The sequence below is a fragment of the Populus trichocarpa genome, chromosome 9 (genome assembly GCF_000002775.5).
Source record: "Populus trichocarpa isolate Nisqually-1 chromosome 9, P.trichocarpa_v4.1, whole genome shotgun sequence".
Classification (NCBI taxonomy): domain Eukaryota; kingdom Viridiplantae; phylum Streptophyta; class Magnoliopsida; order Malpighiales; family Salicaceae; genus Populus; species Populus trichocarpa.
In genome coordinates, this window is record NC_037293.2 from 5,932,632 (window position 1) to 5,947,397 (window position 14,766).

At 34.9% G+C, this 14,766-nt stretch overlaps 2 protein-coding genes across 6 annotated transcripts; both read left to right on the top strand.

Moving 5' to 3' along the window:
* Positions 1 to 4,318, top strand: LOC7482311 (uncharacterized). 4 transcript variants are annotated; one of them, XR_002983678.2, is made up of 9 exons: positions 1 to 420; positions 1,124 to 1,237; positions 1,350 to 1,418; positions 1,558 to 1,577; positions 1,681 to 1,733; positions 1,995 to 2,025; positions 2,136 to 2,217; positions 3,143 to 3,389; positions 3,815 to 4,048. XR_002983678.2 is itself a non-coding variant. In XM_024608401.2 (9 exons), the coding sequence occupies exons 1-8, from the start codon at positions 237 to 239 to the stop codon at positions 3,295 to 3,297; spliced, it is 708 nt and encodes a 235-aa protein (XP_024464169.1). In that variant the 5' UTR covers positions 1 to 236; the 3' UTR covers positions 3,298 to 3,312; positions 3,815 to 3,943. The 4 variants fall into 4 exon arrangements, 3 of the variants coding, with proteins under 3 accessions (XP_024464169.1, XP_024464170.2, XP_024464168.2); XM_024608401.2 differs by having other exon boundaries at positions 3,143 to 3,312; positions 3,815 to 3,943; XM_024608402.2 differs by lacking the exon at positions 3,143 to 3,389 and having other exon boundaries at positions 4 to 331; positions 3,815 to 4,318.
* A 4,180-nt stretch (positions 4,319 to 8,498) lies between these two features.
* Positions 8,499 to 12,921, top strand: LOC7467354 (agamous-like MADS-box protein AGL15). Of its 2 annotated transcripts, none has more exons than XM_024608011.2 (8): positions 8,499 to 8,952; positions 10,170 to 10,245; positions 11,099 to 11,163; positions 11,255 to 11,354; positions 11,461 to 11,502; positions 11,758 to 11,793; positions 11,882 to 12,057; positions 12,563 to 12,921. In XM_024608011.2, the coding sequence occupies exons 1-8, from the start codon at positions 8,771 to 8,773 to the stop codon at positions 12,648 to 12,650; spliced, it is 765 nt and encodes a 254-aa protein (XP_024463779.1). In that variant the 5' UTR covers positions 8,499 to 8,770; the 3' UTR covers positions 12,651 to 12,921. The 2 variants fall into 2 exon arrangements, with proteins under 2 accessions (XP_024463779.1, XP_024463778.1); XM_024608010.2 differs by having other exon boundaries at positions 8,502 to 8,952; positions 11,752 to 11,793.
* Positions 12,922 to 14,766: the final 1,845 nt, after the last annotated feature.

Genomic DNA, 14,766 nt, shown 5'->3' on the forward strand with positions numbered 1-14,766 from the left:
GTCATAAGACTCATAACCTTAACGTACTTTTATTTCGTAGTTTGAAAGTCCCTCGCAACCAAGAGGGTAAAAAAAGAAGTAGCGTTAGCCCACACGTCTCACAACCGAACCCCCCCAAAAGCCCAAACCACCAACTAGCCGCCGCCACCACCAACACCACCGCCAACTCAACACCAACACAACCATAATAATTGTTTGCTTCTCCTGGTCCAAACAGAAATAGCAAAGCGAAGAAGATGTACAGGGACGTGTCTAGCTGCAACACTTACAACTATGGAGACGCCTTGTACTGGGACGCGCGATACGTCCAGGAAGCTGAGAGCTTCGATTGGTACCAGCATTACTCTTCTCTTCGCCCCTTTGTTCGTCGTTATATCCCTACTTCCTCTCGTGTCCTCATGGTTGGCTGTGGCAATGCCCGTAATTATCCCCTCTCAAATCTCACTCCCTCCCTCTCCCTCATTATTATTATTATTATTATTATTATTACTACTATTATCATCATCATCATTACTACTACTACTACTAATTCCCACAGTCTTCGAATTGATTCCCGTTTTTGTTCTTTGTACTGAAATTATCGGACTTGGGCTCTGATTTCTTGTTTTGAATCAGCTCAATGTTTGTTTTTGAATTAGAACTTTTGGTGGGCTGAACTGGAATGCTATTCTGGTAGGTGATGGAAATGTGAGAAATAAAAGAAGTATTCGTTAAAGTTTGTATGTGCTGTTAAGCCAGTCCAACTAGTAAGGTCTGATATTGGATTTAATTAATCAGACTTTATTTTCAAATTTTGAGTGAAATTGTTGTAAATCATTGCAATGTAAATATGAGTCCCAAACAGCGAATTTTGGTGCAAAATTGTTTTTTACAGATTGTTTGGTAAACTGGATGTAACCCTAATCTTGATGATGACGTTCACCTGTAATGTTTCTGCCAACTGTAAAATTGGACAAACTTTATTGCATGGACATCTCTTATCAAATGAGCTCCTGAACTCTGCAGAGAAAACGGGGTGTTACTGTTCTTGTGCATCTAGAGACGCTCACGTGCATGTGTGTGTTTCTGTATGCATATTTATGTATTCGATTATTCATCTGATGCCATTGGTTTTGCATTGTAGGTATGTCAGAGGACATGGTTGAGGATGGATACGAAAACATAACGAACATTGATATTTCGTCAGTGGCCATTGACATTATGAGAAGAAAATACGAGCATGTCCATCAGCTCAATTGTATCCTTTTAAAAGAACTGCTTTAACTTCCGTTGTGTAATTAAACATTGCCATTTCTTAACTAGATACCTCTACTTCTGTGTGAGCTTCCTTTATGATTTATGTATGATAGACATGGAAATGGATGCTAGAGATATGAGCTTCTTCCCAGACAAATCTTTTGATGCTGTTGTGGACAAGGGTATATTCCTCTCTCTTCCTTTAGATCTTCTTTTTAATGTTGATGGGTTTTTTATTAACTTAGTGGTTTGTATGTTGACTTTGTTCTTGCTGTTCAAATTCATCCTCCTTTACTCATGGCCTACCAATCCTCAATCCAGGGACTCTCGATTCGTTGATGGTATGATGTGCATCCACATTCTCTTATAAATTCTTTTCTTAGTCCTGAGGCTTTTAGGACCATTCTTTCCTTATGTTGATTTTTTGTACAACTATCTGTGTAGTGTGGCAGTGATGCTCCTATTAGCAGTGTCAGAATGCTGGGGGAAGTAAGCAGGTTGTACTATGCATAAACTTTATAAGTTTTATTGCTCATTTTGTTTGGTGTTAACAATATATACTTTATTCTCCTTAGAAATATGATGCTGTTTTATGTTTACGTGTGTACTTGCACGTGATAATTGCAATAATCTCCACTAACTTTTGTTTTCCTTTTGTTCTTGTAGGCTTCTTAAATGTGTTGTGTGTTTTTGTGTGTATGTGCACTTTATAATTGCAATAATCTCCACTAACTTCTTTTCCCCTTATTTTCTTGTAGGCTTCTTAAACCTGGAGGAATTTATATGTTGGTAACCATATACCTTAATAGAAAGCTATATTCTTCTCATTTTTCACCTTATGCTTTTGGAAATTCTAAAAAATGATGTTTTTTTTTTTAAAAAAAAATTCTCATATACAGATAACCTATGGTGATCCCAAAGTAAGGATGCCTCATTTGACCCGGTCCATTTACAATTGGAAAATCATATTGTACATAATACGTAAGTGTTCTTGGCTTTTCACCTTGAGCTTTACAGAATATTTTCTCTGTCCTCATAGTTTTTGTATGTTGAATTCATTAACTTTGGGTCAGAAATTGTTATATTCAACTTGCTAATTCAGGCTTGATTTAAAGTTCACAGTTGTTATGATCCATGTACATGTTTCTACAATTTCTCTTTCCAAACTCAACACACATCATTTATTCATTATGCAATTCAAACTCTCCTTGTATGATTGTTATAATTAAAAGTATTGGTTAAAAACTATCCTTTTAAAGTGCTTAAGTGAAATACATAGCAGGTAAAACGATTCCGAGCATTAAGAAGTCGTTGCAGAAATAAACAATAAATAAGACAAAAATCGTTAAAGAAGTATAGAAAAAGGGATATAGGACAAGTCATATTCTAAGTAAGAGTCTTTGTTTTCAGTCTTCATTGTCATAACTACCAGTTAGATTGATTATTAGCTTTAAGGTTTGATACCTCATAGCTTTTGACTATATCAACTCAGCTGTTCACAGCAGTGGAGCTAGGCATTTTATATATCTAGCTGTCCTTGTGATTGGTTTGGAGTCATAAATTGCTATTTCAGTAGCTTATGTGAACAATATGGCTAAAGTCTGGGTACTCATTGTATTGATGTATACCGTATCTTGAGGAACTTCGAAAGGGGATCAGGCACTGCCGCCTTCTCATGCACACAGGATTCTGTTACATATAGAATGTGCCTGTTCTGTGAAATAAAGCATCAGTTTTTCTTGTCTCTGGGGAATAGATTGTTCCATGCTGCATGCAATACTTCAAATTGTTCTTAAATAGTATTAGATAATGGTTCTTAAAGAAATTTAAAGTTGACTTTCAATGGATATGATAAACTTTGTAATTGGGGAATTACAGATTGACTCCTCTATTTACTTTCCTGAAGGAACAATGGAAGTTTCATGCAAGGCATATGCAAGTGGTAGCATTCTTTCTGATGTTACCAATGATATTAGCTGCGTATGGAGCACTAAAACTGAGAGCAAGTCAGCTCAAGGCTCAATTGCAGCCAGCTATGCCTTGCGATCTCCTCCAAACTGATAATATAAATTTTTGGTTGGTCTAACCATTTGTGGTTTCTTAACCTGTATTATTCCTGTGATGCTAACAGGAAAATCAACCAGTATGCAAGTGTAGGTGCCTGTTCATTGCGTTCCATGGTGTAATGAACAAAGTAAATAGGAATTGTCTTTTGAAATGGAAGAAGCATTTTCCTTCTTGTTTGGGCTTTTTTCTATTTTAGAACTTAAAATGTTTAATCTTTTTGAAGCAATGCATCATAGTGTAAAATCCATACTGCAATGACACTTGTGATCCCCATTCAAGTGCCATATGTGCACAAGGAATGTGTTAGCATTTTCTATTTATGATCATGTTTTATCTATGATTGATGCATATCTCTTTTAGTCCTGTCATTTTTAGTATAGGATGCATTTGACTTCTGAATCCTGATTTTTCATTGAGTTTATGATACTATTGTGAGCTTCTCAATAGCAAGTTATCAACTTCAATATAAGGAGCTAGAATTTGTTCTTACCCTTTTCCCATACCTTTTCAGCCAGACCAGGTTTTGAAAAACCAGGCGGTAGCTCATCAAGCTCGCATTTGGAACCTGTTCCCATTTCTGACACGGGCGTACTTCCAGCAGATTTTGTTTTGGAAGATCCGGATTCTCACTTTATATATGTGTGTAAAAAGATGGATGAAACGACAGAAGTGAGTGATATATCCTCCTACCCATTGATTGCTGATGCTTTATAAGACTAATACATTGAAGCAGTAATGTTCTCGATGTATGATTGTTGTTGCTTGTGCCATAAGGACTAGTTATTGTTGCCCTTTCAGTTTTGTTACTAGATAGAGATTCTGTTGTTGCTTCCCTTGACGTTTAAAATTAGCCTCTGGTTGTGCTGGTTGTGCAAATGAATAATAGGATCGAACGATATCTGAACCCTTTGGAGAAAAGCCTGTGAAATAGGCGTTCCTGTATCATTTATAGGAGTGGATTCTGATTTCTAGTTCTTTTTTTTTTTACATGAATTTCACTGTAAAACTTGTTTCATTGGAGGAGCTGCATCCACTGTTTCCCCGATCATTCTATTCAGGTGTCTTCTTTGGATGAACCCGCTGCCAGCACCAACCATGTTTCTCTTACCATTCCCATAGGAAACCAAAATACTAGTGGCATCATGCAAAGCTTACCTCGTATTATTCTGTTTACCTTGACTGACTCCTGTTGGTGTCATCTGACCTGCTCTGAAGAGTAACCAAAATGCTGGCATTGTTGGGTAAGAACTTCTAATATAGGCTTGTAGATACGTTTACAGTTTAAGAATCCTGAGTTTATTGTTGAAGAGGATAGAAAGAAATTGCTTTCAAGTACTAGGCACCAAACTTTTGATGTAGATACGATCGTTCTTTTGCTGGGTCATTTCTAATTTCTTGATGGAAGAAATGGTCAGATAGTCATTTTTTCTCCATGAAGAAATCCAAACCACCAATGTTTTAGAGATTTCACAGACATGACGTGTTATGTTATCCCTAGCTTGAGAGGAGCTAAATCCTATCTGTTAGTATAGAGTAATTCCAATTGATGAAGGGGGAGATAGAGATCAATGACAACCCTACCCGTATATAGAGGGGGGAAAACCCTCCAAAGAATGTGTTATGAAAGTACCGCAAGCTCAAAATGTTTCTCCGTGCTAGCTTTCTTTTTAGTCCATCGTACTTTTTTTTCTTCTCGTTCTCTAAGTTTTTCCTAGTTTTTATAATTTTAATTTAAAATTTCATTTTATTTATTTTTAGTCAATGAATTTAAACGAGAAAAACGAGACTTGCTGATAAGTGATAAATGAGTAAGAAACTCATCAATTCATCACATTCTAATGATAAAAAAAACTGATTTTAATATTAAATAAGTTTTAATCGGTATTAAAATGTTTTTAGATATTAATCTTGTCTTACAAAAATGGTTTGGTTTGAGACCGATAAAGTTTTTTGAATTCAAGTTAATTTTTTATTTTTTAAAATGATTAGGTGCTAATTTAAAATCACAAACGAGTTTATTAAGGTTTTTATAATGTTTTTTTAGGTGTTTTTAGGCTAAAAAAAAATTAAAAATGAGCTTTTTAATCGACTTTCAATTGGTTGAAAATGAACGAAAAATGTTGTTGATGTTCGTTGTTTTTTTTTTTTAAAAAAGAGAAGAACAACCTTGTAGGCCTTGTGTCACATGCCCGTGTTGTTTAGCTCTATGTTGTTGGCCTTATGTCAGGCTCTATATTTTAATTATTATTTAATTTTTTTATGGTTTTGAAATAATATTATAGGTTTTTATAATAAAATTAATGTTTTTTTAATTATTATGTATTTGATATTAAAAAAATAACAAGAATATTAAATTAAATTAATATTTATTTATTTTTTATTTTTAAATAAATCTTTTGTATTATTTTATCACATTCATTATTTTTTCTATCTTCAATCATATATAAAATACTAAGACTTTATTTTAGTGTTTATTAATTTTACGCTTAATATCATGATAAGTTTGTATTTAGAAAACAGTAATACATGTTTTTCTTTAAGACAGTCATATATAAATTAATAAGAAAATCAAGTTTAGATCGGAGAAATACAATTTTTTCTTCTCATTTTAAATGACTGAAATTTTATTTTAGTATAGTATAAATTATTATTTTGGTTAAAAAATATATTAACATCTAATTAAATAAAAATAAATAAACATCTTGACACGGCATAATAAGATCATATAAACCATTTAGATGGTGACCCAGTAGTAAGAGTTTGGGACCAAGAGGTTTGCTCCTTTTGTGATCTCAGGTTCGAGCTCTGTGGTTGCTCATATGATGGCCACTGGAGGCTTACATGGTCGTTAACTTCAGGGCCCGTGGGATTAGTCGAGGTGCGCGCAATCTAGCCCGGACACCCACGTTAAACTAAAAAAAAATTATATTAATTTACTTATAACTATAGATTTATTTTATTAAAAATATGCAATGAATTTTGGTTTTACACTTCAAGTATTTCTGAAAAATAAAATTAACATGACCTGCATATTGTTTTTTACAAAACTCTTGATCCGACTGTAGAAACGGCTTCGTCTCCGAGATAGAGTCATGGGAAGAACTGATACAGCAGTTACACCTTTTGCTCTAAAGTAGCCAAGAACACTAAATCTGGAAATTAATTTAAATCCAACGAGGACCAGAAACCACATTTACAGCAAACATCAGTTACAATATTGATAGAACTCCCAAGTCGTCTTCTCCACTACAGCCAAAATGGCAGCCCGAAACACCGTGCCTTCACGAGTAGCCTTCACTATCTTTGGCAGTGCCTTTACTAAATCCAGCAAGAATAAATAAATCGCTGCATTAAGTGCAGTACAGCCACAAGAAGCATTAAACCCTGCAAACAGCGAAAGCAATTTACTATCCTCCCCTTAAATTTGGTAAACAATGAATATAAAAAGAAAGAGTACATAAATTGGCATAAAAGGGTTCTCTTCTGTTTATCTCTTTTTTCTTTTTTCTTTTTTTTGGCAAAGAGATGCAAAAAGGCTACACGACGATGCTATTTATGGTCTATTATCTGTAATAAATGGCGGTAATGAACTAGAGCACTAAATATAGAATAGCCTTGAACAGTGCAAACTCTATAGATTTGGAAGATGCGCTACTAGCTAGAAACAATATTTTATTGCTAAATAAAAGGATATTTTAGAATTCTAAAATTGTTTAGTAAAAGTTTTGGAAAAGTAATATATATTAAAAAATTAATATAGTTTGAATACAACTATTATTAAAAATAATAGTTAAACACAATCGCTATTCTTAATAGTGGTTGTTCCAAAAACCATGCTCTCCCAATTCAATTAACATGTATAAAAAATTAATTTAAATTTTAATAAATATTCAATGATTGAAAAATAATATTCAAAATTCAATGACTAATAAAAAATAAGACATTGGGGATACATCAAGGCTCCGTTTTCTACACACATGTACCGTTATAAAGATCTTGACCAGAAAATTCTAATCACACCTTAAAACACTACTAAACATGGTTGTAATTTGTTAAGAGTTTTATTCAAGGTTAATATTGACCTTCTTTGATGTTCTTTTAAAGTGTAGTTAGAATTGTTTCGTCGAGATAATTTTAACGATATCAGGTATGTCAAAAATAAAGTCTTAGTGTGTTTCCGGTAATCTATTCTTTCTTCCCCTCATGTTTCTCTCTACTCCCACGTCACCTTATCTTTTTTTTACTTATTGGCCATTAGATCTTCAATCCTATCTTTTGGCCATTGAATCTTCATAAAATATTTGATTGACTTTTGTTGGGGTTAATTAATTTGTAAAAGAAAAACACTTCGAAACATCCAGTAAAGAACCGCTATTTCAAGTAACGGTTGTGTTGAAAAATATATTCTGAGATGTGACTGTCATTTCAAATAACACCCGTGTATAATAATGATATTCTGAAACGCGATTTTATTTAATTTGTGCTATTTTTTAAATAACTTTTTAACCTGTTGTTTTTTTTTAACTTTTAGCAAACTATGCTATTTTTCAAAAATAAAAGCTTAAAATACACCATATAAAAAAAATTAGATCTCTATACAATGAATAAAATACATACAAAAGAAAAACAATTAGCAATACTAGTGCTAAAATTACTAAATTAGATCTCTATACAAGGAATTGCCCGAAGGACAAAACATGTGGGTCCTATAAAGTTGACGAGAGACCATTATAATAATAATAAATTATTTTTTTTTAATTTATTATTATAATATCAATCACTATCTAAATCGAAGAATTATATACCCAACCCATTTGCAAAAACAATAGCGTGAACAGTAAGATGCGTTAGTAACTAGAAACAAGATTTTAATAGCTAAATAAAAGCTTAAAATAGACCATAAAAAAAACTAGACCTCTATACAAGGAATAAAATACATACAAAAGAAAACAATTAGCAATACTACTGCTAAAATTACTAAATACAGCAAAAAAAAATAAAAAATAAAAATTGAAACCTCCCTAACGAGGAGGCTATACAAAGGAATTGCCCAGAGGACAAAACTTGTAGGTCCCACAAAGTCTATCAGCACCTAACCACTTCCAAATGTGGCAAAGGAATCATGCAGCAACACTCTCTCTAAATAGGAGGAGTACAGAGCCATGCAAACTCGCCGCTTGTAGTCCCCCCCCCCCCCCCCCCCCTCCCTCTCTCTCAGGCCATTTGTGTCAATAAAAACGCGCTATCTCTCTCTCTCTTGACCCTCTTTCTCTTCTCTTTTCTATATTTAGCAACCCAAAATAAAGCCCCTTTCTTTTTATCTAGAGAAATTAAGAAAGCAAAGTCCTTTGCTTTTCTTTTAAAACCTGACCATCGACATAGGTTCTTGATTTCAAAGACTCAGGTTTTTTGGTTTCTTTGGGGTTTTTGATCAATTGGGTCTTTGTGTTTTCAAGAGAAAATTATAATGGGGAGAGGAAAGATTGAAATTAAGAAGATTGAGAATACAAATAGCAGGCAAGTCACGTTTTCAAAAAGAAGAGCCGGGTTGCTTAAAAAGGCTCAAGAGCTTGCCATTCTCTGTGATGCTGAGGTTGCTGTAATTGTTTTCTCAAATACTGGCAAGCTTTTTGAGTTTTCCAGTTCTGGGTATGCATGTATAATCTCTGTTTTCTTCCCCCCAAAATATTGCTCATTGAGTAAAAATAAGTTCTTTTTGGTAAATTTTTGGTATTTATGAGTATTTTTAGGTGATTGCATGTGTTACCTGGTGATAGCATAACTTCGTTGATTTATGTTGTGATTTTGGAGTCCATTTTAGCTATTTTACTTTTTTTTGCAGGTTTTTTAATAAAAAAATAGGATATATATATATATATATATATATATATATATATATATATATATATATATATATATTTATTTTTTCGTATTGATGAGCTTTAAGTTTAGTTTTTATTTTGTGAACTTCATAAATTAACATGATTGCTTTTTAAATTACCGTCGCAATTTCTTTTAATTAAGTGGTTAAATAGTGGAATCATGTTTTTTTTTGAGGGGGGTTGTTAGGCATTTTTTTGCATGCGACTTTGGATCATATCTGCTGTCTGCTGGAATGGTTTTCTCTGAGGTTTTCTGAGAAAGATTTTTGCAGGGTTTTAGCTTGCATTGATTCACGTGCATTTGTTGTCGTAGGTTGATAGAGATACCTTTTCCTATAATTTTTTTTTCAGATTTAATTAAGTCGATTTACAAAATGGGGATTTTTTGCAATGTATGCAAAAGGATTTGAAGTTTTGGGTTTTTTCTTCACTTTAATGGATCCGTTTTTGGGTGCTCTGTTTTCTAAAGATGTTTTGATGAGCAGCACATTATTGTGCCCGTGAATTTATTATTTAGTACATCAGTAGATCCTAAAAAATTTCTCCCCGTGGTGTAATCCTGGAAAATAAAGTAACGAAGCAAGTTAAACTCTCGCCTGTATTATTTAACTTTGTGGAGTTGTGGCTTCTGCATGGAAATTCTTGATCTCTATGATTTTTGCTCTCGTACTTTCAGGAAATGAAGGACATTTAATCTATTGAATACTGACAGGTTTCAACCTTATATTCTGCTTCTTTAGTCATGGATGTTTCGAATGTTTCCTTCTACTTTCCTTTTCAACCTCTTCTCAAAATGTTTTATCACTCTGTTTTATTGTGTTTCATTTGTTTATTTGTCTAGGGAAAAATCTATGTTCCTTGAGTTCTTTCAAGTGTTTGTCAGTTTGCTTTTATCTAAAGCATTCTCAGCTAAAACAACGACAATACCTAAAACATGTAGGTGACGGAAAGTACTAAATTTCTCTTATTGGTCTTTTTTGGCAGCATGAAGAGAACACTTTCGAGATATAACAAGTTCTTAGATTCCCCAGAGCAGCCTAAAATAGAATACAAGGCTGAGGTAGTCTTCGATTCATGTTTTCACTAGTACCTTATGTTCTTCTGTGTTTGTGCATGCTGGTGGCATGCCTACTTAAAAAAAGGTGGTGTTATTTTTGTTTCCTCTTATTTTTCGTTCTTCTGATACCTTGTCTCTTCCTTTTCTATGCTAGTATGGGCTTATCAAATTCAATTTTTAGAGAATTTATTTTGGAGAAGAGAATTAGATGTGAATACAAGCAATTCCTTTCGTAGGCATTAAAATTTTTCTTGGTTAGTTTTGATAACAAGCTCCATGTTATGCAATGCCTTAAAGATTGAAAGATTCTTAGGCATCCCTACCAAATTTATGATGTTTGATGACTTTTTTCCTGAATAAGCTTTGTTGTGAAATTGTATGCAAACTATCTATGCCCGCCAGGTTAAAACGAACAGTATAAGAGAAACAAATACTAACTTGTTCCCTCTGTTTTGACTTCTACATTTTGGGATCCCCACAATGTTTGATAAATAGCCTCAGGCGGGATTGTTGATTCGGATATGAAGTAAAATTATCCATCGGCAGGATCATTGTCCCCCCCAACCCCCCACGCAAATAAAAGATGTACTATGGAAATTTAAGGAGAAATGCTTTCCAATAGTAGAGTTAAAACAAAACACTAAGACAAAAATAACTCAAATTGGAAACGCTGGAGAAAATTGATGAGACTTTGCACTTGCTTTCTCCCTTTTCACTCCTTAGCACTCGCAGAATATCATTCAATGTGCTTGTTTTGTGGTTTGCGCACGTATAGACTCTGCTTTTTGGATGAGATTCTTTATCAGGTGGAGCAGTTTGTTTTGATTAATTTTTTCTACTGTACATTCTTCTTCAGAAACCAGATTTGAAAGAGGTCGATGTTCTAAAAGAAGAAATTGCAAAGCTACAAGTGAAACAGTTGTATGTCTGCACTAAATTATTTGATTGTGTCAAATGTAGCTTTTGGAATTATGCAAGATCTTATTGTCTGTCTCTGATTCTGAACTTATAGGCGACTTTCGGGAATGGACCTGACTGGATTGAGCTTGAAAGAATTGCAACAACTAGAAAATCAGTTAAATGAAGGGTTGTTATTCGTGAAAGAGAAAAAGGTTCTGCTGTGTTTTTCTTCTTTTACTTATCCAAGTTTCGTTATGAAAGCAAAATTGGGAGATTTTTGGTTGTTGTGGTAAATTACCACATGTTTTACCTTTGCAGGAGCACTTACTGATGGAACAATTAGAGCAATCAAGAGTACAGGTAATTGGAGCTCTTGATGAAGCATGTTTTCCTTTGACCTAAATCCTTTTTTTCTTAGACAATGTACATTATGGTACTCTCCTGTCCTTCTGAATATTGCAATCATTTTCAGAAGGGAAAAAAAATACTTGCTGAAAATTAATTTTTGTTATATATTGTCATAGATTTTTTGGACTAAGGTTATGATCCATCCTGTTATGAAAACTGATACTCTTTTTCAGAGTACTTCATTTAGTTTTTGGTTTCCAGGAACAGCGGGCCATGCTGGAGAATGAAACTTTGCGCAGACAGGCAAGGATTGTTTTATTAGTTTCTTTCTTTTCTTTGAAAAGTCTGATATATATAATGGAATGTACTGTTTATTCTTTACATTTTGAAGATTGAGGAGCTTCGAGGTTTCTTTCCATCAACTGATCATCCAGTCCCAACTTATCTTGAATACTATGCTACAGAAAGGAAGAATCCTCCCATAGACAATGGCGCCACAAGCCCTCCAGTAGCCCACTATATTTGCTCCATTGAGAAAGTCGATTCAGACACAACTTTGCATTTAGGGTATGCTGTTTTTCTTGCATCATTCACCCTCTATCCTCTATCTGACTGGCTGCATGCGGCTGCCTATTGTTTCCTTTTCGTTTAGGTGATTTTGTATATAGATTTTTTTTTTTTGGTAGTGAACCCGCAGTTGCATTATCTGGTACTTCTGTGTTGCATTATCAAAACACCTGATCATTCAGTTCTTATGAATTGGCATACTGGTTTCTGTTGCTAGTCTTTTTTCCTTTGCTTCCTTGCACATTCAAACCCAAACCAACCAAACTCTAGCTGAGGTTTAAAGTCTTCATACAATGTTTTGATAATTCATTTGATAGATATGGACTTAACTTTCTTTTCATACCTTCTGGTAGCAGTGGATTCAATCTCTCTTTTATTTACACGGATTCAGTCTCATTCTCTCTTTCACAAATGATTTGAAAGGGTAGCCTGATCAAACTAATATTGTTGCGTATAGCTACTATGTTACTGGTTCTCATTCTCATATACGCTCTACGTTTCCCAGGCTGCCAACTGACACCAATCGCAAGAGGAAAGCACTAGAAGGAGAAAGCCATTCCAATGATTCAGATAGTCGACCGAGCCTGCTGTAAATTTATCCTTCTTGCCGTTCTCCTGTAATGTTAATATAGCCAACAAAACTGAAAAGAATATGCCGCAGTTGACTAAAGTTTCTCTTGAGACATCAGTTTGGTCAATCAAAAGAAAATCATGAAAATAGTGGGTTGCGGATATTGCTTTTACAGGAGAAAGACTGAACTTTCCAGTGAGGCAGAAAGAAAGAACTGTAGTTGGTTTGCCTAAATTTGAAATGGCATGTAGTGCTTAGTTTCTTGCAATGACTAAAATGATGAACTTAGCTTTTCCATATAGTAGATGAGACGAAGGTTTACACTTCCTCATCCAATCATTTGAACTTGTGAGATTAAAAAATGCATTGATATGTTATTGTTACCAAGCATTGCAGTGATGACTTGAGCCTGGGCGAGCCACCTGGGTGGGAACGCCTCTAACCTGCTACGCTACACCCCTCTCTTCGTTATTTTCCAGCCTGTTAATAGATGTAGAAACCTGCATCGCATCTGCTCTTACTGGAAAAATATCGACTGTGTGGATGAGATCATGGAGACAATTTTCACAAGTATTTAATAATTCAAAGTTCATAACAACGTAAAAAGGCGTTCTGCCACTTACAAATAATTCTATAGCTACAATCAGAAAATAATACAATCAAATAATACAACCTATATACAGAGGATCAACATAACTATTGTTTCGTATGTCGAATGCCATCAAGCAATTCATTTCTTCCAGCCAATATTTTGGAGAAGAGAGAGTTTACTTCCTTGTCCAAACCATCCAGCAGCTGCTCGAATGCTTTCAATCTTCTCTGCATCTCCTCAGCTCGATAACTTTCCTTTTCATTAGCTGTGGCCGCTGCAATACAATCCGCTGCTTCTTTCAGCTCTTTAACCTCCTTTAACACAACCCCTCTATCCATTACTGCTTCAGAAATACTCATGTCCAGTTTGATCACTGAAGAGTTAGAGAAGATCCCAGTAGTCGATTTTCTCATCTCCAAGTATGCCTTAGCATCACCGGACAGACCAGCCAACAGAACATAACATACCCAGAATCCTACACTCTTTAATTCAATCAAAGCTTGATCAATGATCCATTCCTCACCAGAGCAAGGTCTATCTTTCTCATCGTCAATGTTGTCTTGGCCTTTGAAATTCTTGATTGAACTGTTGAACTTGATTGCCTTGATATGCTCAATTGCCGAAGAAGGTGAACTCTTCACGAGGCTCAAAGAATGAGCCAAAGAAAGCCGACCTCTTTCTAAATGAGACAGAGAAGAGCTAATAGAGTTAAGAAGATCCAGCAAGCTCAAGCTATACTTGAGATATTCTTCAACAGACTGGGACTTCCATTTGCTCATATGGTAGTCTATATCCACAACCAGCTTTGCAAAAGCTTTATTGATGGAGGGTATAAGCTGAAAACATTGTAGAACCCATGAGAAGGACAGGGTTTCTGACCCGGGCTTCAAATCCAAGCACAATTGGTGTACGCAATTTGAAACATCGGATCTAAAAGCCTGTAAAGAAGCAGATAAGGCTTCTGGTTGCTGGTGCTGATGATGATTCTCCATCTTGGAGTATAGCTTGCTAATCCTTTCCGCCAAGAGTACCATTTGAAACTCAATATACAAAATAGGGGGCTTTTCTTTCTGGTAGGAACACTAAGGTATCTTTGAAAGTTTGGTTTTGGTCAATGTGTCTATAATGAATGCAATATTAAATGGCCTATAAGTAGTAGTTCGACAAGTTGATATCTGACCTGGCTTAAGCCGAAACAGCAGCACAAAAGGTGGGCAAAACCAGCAATTCATGCGACCCTTGGAATGTTAATAATAAACATGGAAAAAAGGTGGCGGTCAAATGTACTTATCTTATCGTATTGCATCTGCTTCTTCAGCTGCACTCAAACACGTTATGTTATGCAATTCTTGGAATAGTAAAGTCCCAACCACCAGTCAACAACTTCGGAGGCCCACTTGTGCCTGCCTTCAGTGACAAGCAAGACGAAGAAGGAAAACGAAGGAAAGAGGAGCTTCACCTCCCGCCGAATAACATCTGCCACAAATAGTTAATCAATATAAAAAGGTCGTGGATTGCTTGCAAAAAGTGTGCTTGAAGACACGCT

What these genes read in the sequence shown, in the direction of transcription:
- LOC7467354 (XM_024608010.2), top strand. Translation starts at nt 8,771, where the DNA reads ATGGGGAGAGGAAAGATTGAAATTAAGAAGATTGAGAATACAAATAGC. An exon ending in TTTGAGTTTTCCAGTTCTGG is followed by an intron (nt 8,953 to 10,169) that starts GTATGCATGTAT and finishes CTTTTTTGGCAG; the next exon opens with CATGAAGAGAACACTTTCGA. An exon ending in TAGAGCAATCAAGAGTACAG is followed by an intron (nt 11,503 to 11,751) that starts GTAATTGGAGCT and finishes TTTGGTTTCCAG; the next exon opens with GAACAGCGGGCCATGCTGGA.
- LOC7482311 (XM_024608400.2), top strand. Translation starts at nt 237, where the DNA reads ATGTACAGGGACGTGTCTAGCTGCAACACTTACAACTATGGAGACGCC. An exon ending in TGATGCTGTTGTGGACAAGG is followed by an intron (nt 1,419 to 1,557) that starts GTATATTCCTCT and finishes TCCTCAATCCAG; the next exon opens with GGACTCTCGATTCGTTGATG. An exon ending in AATCATATTGTACATAATAC is followed by an intron (nt 2,218 to 3,814) that starts GTAAGTGTTCTT and finishes ATACCTTTTCAG; the next exon opens with CCAGACCAGGTTTTGAAAAA.